Source organism: Rhipicephalus sanguineus, chromosome 5 (assembly GCF_013339695.2).
Source record: "Rhipicephalus sanguineus isolate Rsan-2018 chromosome 5, BIME_Rsan_1.4, whole genome shotgun sequence".
NCBI classification, from domain to species: Eukaryota; Metazoa; Arthropoda; class Arachnida; order Ixodida; family Ixodidae; genus Rhipicephalus; species Rhipicephalus sanguineus.
In genome coordinates, this window is record NC_051180.1 from 113,469,012 (window position 1) to 113,481,504 (window position 12,493).

Sequence of the window (12,493 nt, forward strand, 5' to 3'; positions counted from 1 at the left end):
CACACGTGCGCGCCACACGACAAACCTGCTAAACCGAGGGCTTTCGGAACAACACTCAAACACCATTCGGTTATTGCGCCTACGGAAACAGTTACGCCAACAGTTAAGGAAAATAGTTACCGACCTTCATCACGACGCTAAGCCAATCACTGACCTTTCGTCAGCCATCTTTGAAACGGATACGCCAGCAAATAGGGCAAGCCACGCGCCGCGGCGTCCTGCATTTTCCTCTTCCGCTGCACCACTGGCCAGCAAGGGACGTGGCACAAAAACTCTCACCGCGTCTTTCGGGAGACAAGAAAGCCGCGGGGTGCTCGCCGTCGTGTTTACGTGTACCACGCCGCGTGGTATACTGCTGCCGGAACACGTGCCGCGTCATTCTCCACCCACGAGCGCGCTTTCTGCTCGGAAGCTAAAACTCGGACGCGTCCGGCACGAGCGGAGATCCTAAACGTCCAAGGGCAGAGTCGTGAGCGGACCGCATTGGCCACGCGTCTGCCACCGGGCGCGCGACCCTCGCCGCTAACAGAGGCAAGGCCACGGCGTTGATGTTTCTGGGAGGCTACGCCCACTCGCAGAGTTCACGAGAATATACAAATTGTGTCCTTAGCATTTATACACGCTGTTTCTTTCCTTTTTTTTTTAAATTCACAGCTCGTTCTTTGAAAGCGCCCCCTAGTCTACATTGACTATATTACACTGTGCAATAGTGCAGACTGAAATACTTGGCTGCAACACAGTGGACACGAAATGTCAACTCACTTTACTTGCACATTTCATTCGATGTTTAATTCATCCAGTTATACGCGAGTAGAAAACCGCTTCAGAATCCACCAACAATGAGGTGTGGTTGGCTATCACTACGATCGCGACGCTTTTCTTTTCCTGTGTCTAGAAATGTTATAGCAGATACTGTACTCTAATGCCGATACCACACATATCTGGAGCAGCCAGTCGGCCGCTTCAGCTGCTGTTTTTTTGCAAAAATTTGCAGATACTGACGCCATACACAGTCGTACTGCATGCTAGGTCATCCTACTGTAATTCAAGCATGAACGGAAGCATGTAGCTAACTCAAGGTAGCAGCTGCCGTTGGTGCCAGCGTCCACCGCCATGCGATCGACCGCTCTAGACAAGTGTGATTCCGGCCGTGCGTACTAAGACATGTAAAACTTGTGGCGTGTTTCGAGAAAGTGTATCGAGACAACGGGTCGAGGCATATCGTGAGCCTGGTGCCACGCTTTCTCGTCAGCAGCATGTACAGTAAGACTTCTAAACTCTTTAACCGAGATTGGCGAATGGGCTATGACGTGGGCCCCACCTTTTTTGTCGAGAGTCCTGGGCGGACCTTTGCCCGTCGCACGCTTGGACGGCGACTTGGGCAAGCCGGTCTTCTTTTTCACTGCTTCTGCAGGCGGAGCTGGTTCGAGTTCGGAAGGAGCTGCCCCGTCCGTGGTTTCTTCGGTCTTTGCCTCGGACGCTGCTTCAACCGCTGGCTTTTCACTTTCTTCGGCAGGTTCGGAATCTTTCTTTTCTTCGTCCGTAGCTTGCGGTTCAGCTTCGGCGGCAGTGACTGCTTCTTCACCACCTTCGCCCTTTGGTTGCTGTTCCGTCGCTTCGTCCGTACTCGCTGGCAAGTCACTGCTTGGCTTCTCACCTTCTTTTTCACCAGCTTCACTCTTTGTTGCTGCTTCTACTGATGCATTGTCACCAGACTCGGGTACTTCCTCTTCTGCCTTTTCTCGTTTGCCTTCATCCGTAGGCTCTGGTTGTTCCGCTTCCTCCTTGACTGCTGTAGTAACGGGAACTTCATCTGTCTTCACTATTGCTTCCTCAGAAACTTCCGCTTTGTCTTTGGTCACTTCTGGAACGCCTTCTTGAGATTCAGCTGCGGTGGAAGCTTCGTCTTGAGTAGCTCCTTCTGGAGCCCTGGACACTGGCTTTTCCACCGGCTCGCCTTCCTCGGGCTTACTTTCTCCTTCTTTGTTCTCTGGCTCTGAAACGGCTTCTGTAACTGCTGGCTTCGCGGCTTCTTCGTTTGTTTTAATTTCGTCTTTTTTTTCTGACTCTTCAGGAGGGAGCTCTTGAACGTCGAGCTCCTCTGGTCCCCGCCCTACCTCCTTTGGCACGTTCTCATCCGCTTCTTTTGCTTTCAATACGGTTTCTCCGGTTTCCTGTGTTGGTACTTTCTCACTGACGCCCGGTTCAGGAGAAGCCGCAGGTTTGGACGTCTCCTTTTCTGCCTCATCATCGTGAGCGCGTTCCGCTTCCTTCGACGGCTTGTCACTCTCTGCCGCGACACCGTGAACTTGCGTGGCTTCTTCCTTCGCCGGAGCAGGCTCGCTGGGCTTCTGTGCGGCGTCGCAAGGAGCTACCTCTTTAGTGTGATCGTCCTTGGCGACCGTCTCGACTTTTCCTTCAGTTTTTTTCTCTTGCTTCTCCTCTGTGGCGGCTTCTTTCGTCTTCTCCTCCTTTTGTTCGACACTATCCTTTGCCGGAGCCGTTTCAGCAACCTTGCTTTCCTGAGGAGCGGCTTCGGGCTTTTCACTTGACGTCGTGTCCACTTGATTCTGGGGCTCATCGACTTTTTCGACTTTACCGGCTGCTTTATCTTCTTTTTCAGGTGCTTCTATTTGTTTCGTCGTGGGAACAGAGGGATGTACTTCTGACTCTACCTTGTCAGGCTTCTCTTCCTTGGTGACCTCTTTGCTAACTATAACCGTTTCTTCCTGGGAAGCTTGCGTCACTGACGCTTCTTCCCGATCGCCTGCTTTCTCATCAGCACCGCTAGCAACTCGAGATTCATCACGCGCTTCTTCGTGCTTTGCGTTTGTTTTGGCGTCTGGCTTTGTTTCTGGCACAGTGGGACTCGGATGACCGTCGCCGGCACTCTTCTCGGCCTCGTTTGCTGAGGACTGTGGTCTTTTGGTTTCCTCTGCTTTCGTTTCTTCCCCTTTCGTTGGAGCAGAGACTTCTACCTCGCTGGGGTATAACTGCGCCTTGATTGCTTCCTCGTCTAATAGATCGTTTAATGCGCTGGCGCCGCTGGAGTACGCTTCCCTGGGCGCGGACTCTTTCCGTATTGCGTCGGGGTAGGCCGTCTCAACCGTGCCAGTGTGGCACGCCGTCGTTGGCATAATGGATTCGGCCACTTCCTGCAGTTCCGTCGCCACCACAGGACCGTTGCCCTTTAGCCTTTCCGCCGGTGGTTCTGGCGTTTGGGCTTTTTGCCGTTTGTCCTCCCCAGCTTCCTGCGGCTGTTTCGGTTCATCCTTTCCCGAGCTAGTCCTTGATGGCGCCTCGTATACTGGCGGTGGGGGAATGGAAGATTCGGGCCTCGTGTCGTCCGGGGTGGGCTGTTTAGCATCTTCAGCGTCATTCGTGGCGGGTTGTAAACTCGCGGCGTCCCCGCTGGGACTCGCATGTTCCTGCGGAGGTTTAGTGCCGGCGTCCGCGACAGATTTACACGTCTCGGGGGACAACCCCGCCGCCTGAGGTGGCTTCGCGTTCTCCGCCTTGCCTACGCCTGCCTCTGTAGCGCTCGAGGTGGCTTTTGTCTGTTCGCTTGGTGCCGCATCCGAGGCTCCGCTACTGGCTTCCGCCTGTCGCTTTTCTTCGTGAGTCGCACCTGCCACCACGGTAGCGTCGGCACTTTTGGCACCGGGCTTTTCTTCTGCCGTTTCATGAGATTTCTGATCGGCTTGCGTCTGCTTGTCGTTCGCGCCGTCTTTCACTGCTTCTACTTTTTTGGCAGGTTCCTTAGCCAAGCTACTATCACTTTCGGCTTGCTTTTGCTGTTTCTCTTGCGAAGGCACTGCACCGTCTCGATCGGCCACCGGGGCCGCCGGAGACACCTCATGCGATTCCTTTTCTGGTCCCGCTCGTTCCGTTTTGTCCTCCATCACAGGCTTCTTTACTGGCACTTCGGTGGAGACTCTGTCTGGCTCGGGATATGTGCTCGGGACGTCGCCGGACGATTTCTTCTCGTCCAGCGAAGGGCTCTTCGCCGGGGACACTGGCTTTTCGCCCCCTCCGGCAGCACTCACTGATGGTTCCGGTGCAGTCCTACCAGACTCGCCGACTGCCTCCTGCGGTGGTGAAGGCTTCGCCGGTTCCTGAGTCGCTCCGCTCGCGGCGACCTGGGCGGAAGCGGCGTCCGCTGTCTTCTGGAGGGGGTCATGATGTATTTGTGCTTGGTCGGCTGCAGTCGTCGTAGGCTTGGCACTAGCTGCGGCTGCTGCTGTATCGTCGCTTCTCGCTGCTGTCTGGGCGGCACTCGGCTGGGACACTTCCGCGGCGCTAGCCTTGTCCATGCGGCAGTGGTGTCTGCGCGCAATGAGGACACGGGTATTTTTCAGAGGCCGAAGCTGCAAACGACAACGGTGTAACACAGAAGGGTGGCGTTTTGCGCTGGTTGGTGCTACATCAAGCGTAAGGGTTAAGCGCGAAGAATAACTGCGAGAACAAAAACAGACAAACGAAGACCGAGAAACGAGAGAACGAGGAGTGAGAAATTACATTTCTCGGCCCTTATTCGCGTCGTTTTATTTAGAGCTTAACCCTTGAGCTTTATGGTGTAACACACTTGGCGGAAGTTGAAAAAAAGTGGCACAGACTTTTTTTTATATATTACGAAAACAACGAAAGAAGCGATTGCCTCAAAGATGTTCTCTTTTTTTGTTTCAGAAGCATACGTCGCTGAACTGCAGCTTTTTGGCTGCATGACATGCTTTTCCAAAATGCTGACAATTAGCTAGTACACATTTCCTTTGAATATGCTGTTCCTCGTTTCCCGAGGTCATTCATTTACCGCATTGGTGGTCAATAAAGCGCACTTGTACTCGTCCTATCTACTTATCTCTCTTTCTGTACATATATGATAAGTACGCGGAGTGCGTGAAGCACACAACAGATCAAACTGCAGGCGACAAGAAGTGCTGTTCGAAACTGCATACAAACTTCACGAAACTCAGGTTTTTACAGTTTCACGCCCCAGAAAATGGGCGTACGTAAACTTTGATCACTGAGTACAAACCATTGGACAGAAAAACCACGTCACCTCGCCCTTTGTTGAGACGTTTCTCCAGCTTGTAGACAACCCTTGCAAACAAGGTGTAAACAATTTTGTTTTGCACAAAATATCTTAGCGGTTTACTACAATCCACCAGGTCGCTTGATTGTAACAGCGGTTCGAGAATAAGCGCACCTTACGGCGTCTTGCTCCCGATAGCGATAAATACTGCGAATAGGAGCAGCAAAAAAAAAAAAATAATAAAATAAACAAATAAAAGTGAATCGAGCCGGTAATATCACATGATTATATGAAAATGGCTAGCAGTGCACACATGAACGTCTGACGAGCCGTTTCTGGACAACTGGACAGTCTGACAAGCCGTTTCTGGAGAAGGTCTGGACAAGCCGTTTTGTTGCAAATATTGAAAGCGACACACGCTCTGCACACAAGTGTGTTGATGCATCGAGTGCCTATTGTACCATGGTCCATCGGTTACAAGTCGAAGCCGCGATATCATGTTCAGTTACAGAATGTTGTAAGATTCCTCTATACTTGAACGACAATACATTACAACAAGAAGTCTGGTTCTTCGGTGAAGGGAGACGTTTCTGGTTTAATTAAACTTATTTTTAAGGAAAAGTGCAGAGAATGCGCGTGCGCTCTTTATATGCATACCTTTTAAAAAGAAATTATTAATCAGGTGACACATTAGCGCCCCCTATGAACTGGTCTTGCGAGCGAGAGTCGTGTAGGCCGCTTATCGCATTACTGTGGCTATATTTAATTTTTGCCTTTGACCCTTCCAATGAGGGCTTCCAGGGCGTCGTCATAACGCCACAACAACTTAAATATTGTTGTCGGATGGCTTTTTCTTTCAGCATGCAAAGAAAAACTTCATGCTTTTCGTCGATTTACGATGGAAGAAAGCTATGAAAACAGCATCCGTAAAAGGGGGCGTGTCGGTGGTCGCATTGCTTTCAGGTCGCTATATTAGATTGATAAAATGTCCACAGGATGACATGTGATACATAAAAAAGATGCGGAAAACAATCTACTTTCGTATTTAGAAAATAAATAAGAAGTGACTTTTTTTTTCCAATTTTCGCATACCTTGTCCCTTTAAAAAAGGGCACGGTTTAGGGTACTACGTAGTCTACTATGGGAGAAAGCTACGCTGTCCCTAAAAATTGACTTAACCTGGACACATGTGAATTTCGAGGGTCTAGCGTTTCGGAAAATTGGTGATGATTTGGTGGTGGTGAAAAACTTTATTTTTGAAAAGGCCAAATGTGGAGCACGATGCGCGAGCGACAGTACTCTTCGACAGCCAATTGAGCCAACCGCGTCAAGAAATGCAACACACGTAACATTCCAAAGCCTCTGTGTTTGCTCTGGATCCACTTTTCGATCTCCTTCGCATGCTTGATAGCCATTACGCGCAACCGCTACGTAAAGATTGGAGTGCGATGTTCTTTGAGATTCGTTTCTATTCTTTAAGTTGCCATCCATTGGACTCCCCAAGTTGTGATGAAGTCAGACCTACACATATGAAAAATACTACCGTAGTGCTAAGGAGTTGTTTGCAGAGACTGCTACAGTTCTGCCATTAGCACATTTTATATTGTTTTTACTGATTGGTAGTGGACTGTAGGAAGCAGCGCTTCCGCTACATTTTAAATGCCAGCAGATCATGGAGGAAAAATTTCCTCAATGAGTCCGTCCGGCAAGCCGAGGATGCCGCCCGGGTCCAAGGGCTTCAAGCCTTCACCTGACGCCATCATCGACGGAGAGTGGGACGGGACAGGGGTTAATCCCCTCTTCCCCCCGCCTCACCCGGACATTTAATAAAGTATTCACTCACTCACTCATGAGTCAGATGCGCCCGTCACCACCATCTCCCTATAGTGATTTCCTACTCTCCTCCTTCGCCTAGCGTCAACGCCACCTAAAGAAACTGCGATGTTTCTTTAGGTGGCGTTGTTAGCGCATGCTTTGCGTTCATGGGGAGGAGGAGGAGGAGATGTTGACCAGAGGAAGAAACGCAACTTCTGTAGCCCTAGTTGGTGGCACGGCTCAGCGCCACGTTCACGCGGGAGAGTACCTCACCACGGAAGTCAAAGGAGATAATTTTCTGTTCAGTTGCATTTTAATCCGTGCTGCGGCGTCTTGCATTCCTCATGATTAGGGTGTCTTGATGCGCGTTTTGTCTGCACACATCGAGGCACACTGTTCATGATCACTATGTTAGCTATCACACTGACTCTGTAAGAGACGCGGCGTTTTGAGGTGGCGCGTCTCCGTTAGTGGCGCTATGCGTGCTACCAATGGGGAGGCGTCACTACGACGCTGCTTTATGCGCTGGTTAAAATGCGCCACTAGCGTGCCTCGAAGCGTCCATCGCGGCTCCCCATGTGCCACGCGAGCGCTGTGCGGCGGCGGCGCCGTTACTGCAAGTTACAAAGGAAGGAGTACGAAGGAACAAATCTGACAGATGCATGAGAGGGATTAAAGCCCCTGAATAAAATAAGTGGGACGGCTCGTGTACGACATCTGCTCGGAAACAACAGCGTCACGCGCTCAGAAACACGTGTGACGCCAGCAGCCCTGCCCTCTGGGTGTCGAAGCATCCAAGGAGGATTAAAGGGACACTAAAGACAAATATTACGTCGATGTTGATTGTTGAAATAGCGGTCCAGAAACCTCGTAGTGCTACTTTTATGCCAAGGAAGTGCTTATTTTGAAATAAAATCACGTTTTAGTGGTCCGCACCGCGTTAGCGCACTTAAACGCCACAGAGGTTCTTTTTTCCATGAATCAAACGGAAACGAACAAACAGCATTTTATTACGTCTTTTGATGCACGGAAGGTTCTTTTTTTATTGCTGCTAGTTTGATTACTAGTGATTTATTGTAAGCAGACTCTCATGCGTCATCGGGATCACTTCGAAAATGTCCCACTCGTGGCGCTCATCGTGTGATACATTTAGCTTAATTTCTCGGTAAGTAGGGCACTGCTGTTGATAATATTGCCGTTTTAGAAGTCTTCATACATTGAGCTTTCACTCTGACATAAATTGTTATTTGCCTTTAGTGTCCCTTTAACTTTAAATCCTCCTTGCTCGCACCACGGCAACTTCCTCAACTATGGCGGACCGACGGCTCCCGTCGAGAAACGAGTGTTCGCACTGGCATTCAAAAAAAAAAAAAAAGCAATCTCCTAAGGCGATATATGAGCGCAGCTTTGCAACTGTTCTCCGGGTTGCCAGACAGGGTTCACATAAATCCTAATGGCATGAATTGTGGGCGTTTCAGCACAGGTAATATTCTCCTAAAATTACTGAATACTACAATAAAATAATTGCCGTGTAATCTTTTATTATTGTTTTCTTTATGCATTTTGACCACCGGGGTTTTTACGACGGCATAGTACAGGACAAAAAAAAACATGGCTGATTCCTTCATCATAGGAATCGGTATAACATGAAAGTGAACCCGGTCTTCACAGGTGTATAGTTGATTGTTTATTGTACATCTATGTGTGAGAGCTTGCACACCGTCTATTGGTGCTTGGCAGCTATAACACCGTCTGATATGGATGCACCCACGTTCACGCCTAGGGGCACGTCTCCATTCCGACGACTAACGCTAAGGATCATGGTTTAAACCTTGGGGTAGCTGAAGTAGTTAACGTACATCTGGGCACAGCATATGCTGAATCCCGCGCAAAGGTGGCATCAACAAGCACATAGCGCTGGTACCCGATATGCACTCATTCAAAGCGCCGTCATTTGAGGAGAGAAACGCCGAGGTGCAAAGATGTGTGCTTCCCAGTAATAGGGTAGACTATGCCTCTGCTCATGCGTATACCACATATCGCTTCAGAAACGCGGGATGCAGAGTTCATATTTTGAGCCGTGAACGCGGCAAGGTGTTCCGCCGTTCCGCTTCACTCTGGCTGGCGTGTGTCCCTCGCTGCACCGAAGGCCGAAACTACCGAAGCGCTCCCCGTCGGCGCTCGTTAGTGTCATGATGCAGCACTTCACTTCACCGATCCCAGATGGCGACACCGCCCCCCCCCCCGCCAACCAAGGTCACCATGAAAGGGAGGTGTGGAATATATAAGGCATGTTTGTGAAGACTCATGCATGAGCGTCGGTAGCGCAGTGGTTAGAGCGCTCGGCGCCTGTCGTCGCGCACCGAGAGGTCGTGGGTTCAATTCCCAGGGCATCCTAATGAATGAAACTCTTTGCTGTGGCTTTTATTTCGCGCGCATTTTACCGACGTCACATACATGACAGAAATGTCAGTAAGGTCCTGGTGGACCCCGGCATAAGCCACTTTAGTGTTACAAATCTACGGCTGGCTCACTCCGTGAAGATGGTCGCACAGCGAAGCGGTCAATGCGCGATGACCCTCCTTGCGCCACTCTTTACAGTGGTTCTTGCTGCCCTCAGTAGTGGCGGCAACCCGTGTTGCCTCGGTTTCGCGAGCTCGCATTGAGGAGTCATCGGCACGGCGACGTCTATACGCGCGAGTCTATACGATTGGCTAGCGAGGTCACGTGTGGTTGAGAAAGCGCACGAGTCTGTATGATTAACTAACACGAGATCACGCGATGTCGTAAATCCGTCGCTAAATTTGAAAAGCGCGCGCTTACAGCTGACTGGTCAAAGCCAGATCACGTGACCTGCCTACTCAGCCAATGGACCCTTCATGAGTTTTCTGAGGAAGCCGACTACTACCACTACTATTCGCAATGCAAATAGACTGTCGCGCCGCCAAGCGGAGTTGAGGAGCGTCCTCTCGAGGAGGGTTAGTAGACGACAAAATGGCAACACTACGCAGTCGCTCCCTTGTTCGGCTGTGCTAGCCTCAGTGTTAACGCGTTGGCAAGAAACGAACACTACGACTTTGCATGTTCCCTGCATCAGTGAACAAATCGGGCCCTCCGTGACACAAGAAATATGGTTCGTTCTAGCGAGACGCGAAGTTTTCGTGAAAATATGTGGCAACTCGCGCTTTCAATGCTAGCCCACAGCGTAAAAATACTATCAGCTTCGCGAGGGCTTCCGAGGCTGTAGCCTCGCGAGGCTGTAGCCACGTAGGTTAGCTAAATGTTATCATCTGACATTTTCAGTTGAAGCTCACGCTGTTTTACTTGCACATAGCATTCGTCAGTGTTTCTTGTAGTGCATGAATCCCATAACATTATACGTGGGAGGTCGCGCGGGCTCGCGATGTGCTCTTCAATGACTGAGTAATCTCAAGTCGGTGATAATATAAAATAGTGCCTCTATGTTTTGTCAGGAAAGCGATTGTGCGAGCGACGTTTCAATCGTTCGAAGACGCGTCTGCTCCCCACGCCTTTCGTGGAGCGAACGCTTTCAACGCCGTCCTTCACCGGTGTGTTGGTTTCATAGCCAGCGCTGCGCCGCTTGTTTTTGTACGTTTGTTGATAGGTGGCAGCACACTGCAAGCGATTTGCTTGTTGACCGGTTTGAGAGCAAAATGTTCACCGCGCGTCCGCGCCTAAACGTCTCTCTAATTGTAAACATGGGGATGCGGAGTGGTCGAAGTCGTTCGGCGGAGGATATTCTTCAGATTGCTTTCAGCAGTGGTGTTGAAAGAAACCATCATGACGACGAGGACTTTTCACTGGACGTAGAAGGCTGTGAAAGCACCGAGAGTGACAGCGACGATGAACGATCAGCTGCTAACTCATGAGGGGCGAGTTGCACTTCACGTCCCCTCGTGCGTTAATGTTCTTTCACGCTCGTAGGTCACTTTGATTGTGTTTAATGTATAATATCCTTGAGCGAGATCAAAATAAAAGCATAGTTCTTCGTGTGCATTGCATGTAGCACAATTATTGTGGATATTATGGAGCGCCGCTTGCCGCCAACACGCTCGAGCTCGACCAGCGAAGCGAAATGGTTATAACGATGGAACGTGCAGTCACGGCCACAATCCACGCCTCTGGGCTAACTTCTCCTGTACTTCACCGGTACCTTCCGAACGGCATTGTTATTCGACGAATTTTTTGCATCGTCGAATTATTCGACGTTGAGAAAAGCATACGTGTGCATTCTTTCCGATATTCATGTTTCGATCGTGCTGATCGAACCTGCAACATGCGAGTGAAGTGAGTTGCACACGTCTAGAGTCTCAGCATGGCTGTGACACAAGTGCTACTGAATGGGATGTTAAATGCTTGTGTTCCGTTCAAGACGTAACTCCGCGTTCCTGACTGCGCAAGTAATGACGATGGCGTAATATGTTTGCAAACCATCACCACGTTAAACGTGCGGTCCCGTGCAGCAGCGATGGCACTACTCGCTGGCGGTGTACTGCTGCGGCAAATCCGTAAGTCAGGCTCGGTACGTACTACCTCGGAGTGCCGTTCAGCTCATACGTCAGTTCTAGTTCATGCAGTTTTATGTAGCACGCACAGGATTTCGCACAGCATCGGTGATGCACGGGAACTGAGTGGAAATATAACCTTTCACACCGCAGCAAATAATTAGGTGGCGAGTACTTAGCACTTTTCATGGTTTGGGAAAGTATTTTGGTCTCATATCCAATTCAGTGCAGCTCATGACTTCATCCGATGAAAGTGGCACGGGCCGTACGTCCGCACGTCCTATCTGTTCCTATGCTATCAAACGGGTTGACCCTCCTCCGGGCGCCATGTTGAATCGCACGGCGCGCCACCTATAGTTCGTGGGCATTGCGAATACGGCCCAGGCTAGACTAAGACAGCGTCACTGCAAAAACGTTTTGTCGATGTGTGCACTGAGACCAACGTTAGCGTATCAGCGTATAATCCTAACACGACAGTGGTTCAGGAGAAACTGAAGGCTTGCTGAAGTGATCGGGAGTTGTCAAACAAGAAGTGTCGCCGGAGTTAACGTTTTGACACTTGCGACGAAGACGAATTCCCCTGTGGAAACTTTGGCTCCAGCGACAATCTATGTTCGGTGGTTTCTCATCAATTCAGATGGCAAGAAACTCCCGGTACTTGCAGAACGAAAAATTGTGCTGTCCGAATTTCTAGTCTGCAGCAAAATGTATCTTTTTAAAGCGAAGCTTTGTACTACTAGGCGAAAGGCAAGTCCGCCGGTCCTATGTACGCAAGATACTGCCATCGTCATGAGCGGGTATGTGCCGCTGAAGTTGGGCAAACCCTATTTCTCACCACTTGGTTGGTTGGTCAAACTTTATTAAAAGTTCTGAGAGACGCGACTAGCGCTCAATGGGCTCCATCCACGTTGGGACGGGCAGCACAAGCCTGACCGCCGCATCGTGGGCTCTCTGGACGGCCCAAAGCTGATCCCCGTTGCTGGGGCTTCTGATGGCGCGGAGCACCACTTGGCTTGATCGCTGCCCAGTAACGAGGGGAATCGCAGAAGCATGTGCTCTAAGCACGGAGAAATAAGTATTTGAGGAGGAGAATCTTTCGGCCGCGGCAGCGCGCGAGGGC

General features: G+C 50.3%; 2 protein-coding genes across 2 annotated transcripts in view; both read right to left on the bottom strand.

The window, feature by feature from the left end:
• LOC119394153 (myosin light chain 1) overlaps nucleotides 1–12,493 on the bottom strand; it is a 520,807-nt gene that overhangs the window by 108,246 nt on the left and 400,068 nt on the right. The window lies entirely within an intron of this gene.
• LOC119394151 (microtubule-associated protein tau) overlaps nucleotides 1–12,493 on the bottom strand; it is a 101,792-nt gene that overhangs the window by 48,193 nt on the left and 41,106 nt on the right. The window contains exon 2 of the mRNA XM_037661413.2: nucleotides 1,322–4,326. Within this exon, the coding sequence (XP_037517341.1) occupies nucleotides 1,322–4,313 (2,992 nt within the window). The 5' untranslated portion in view covers nucleotides 4,314–4,326. The remainder of the gene's footprint in view (nucleotides 1–1,321; nucleotides 4,327–12,493) is intronic.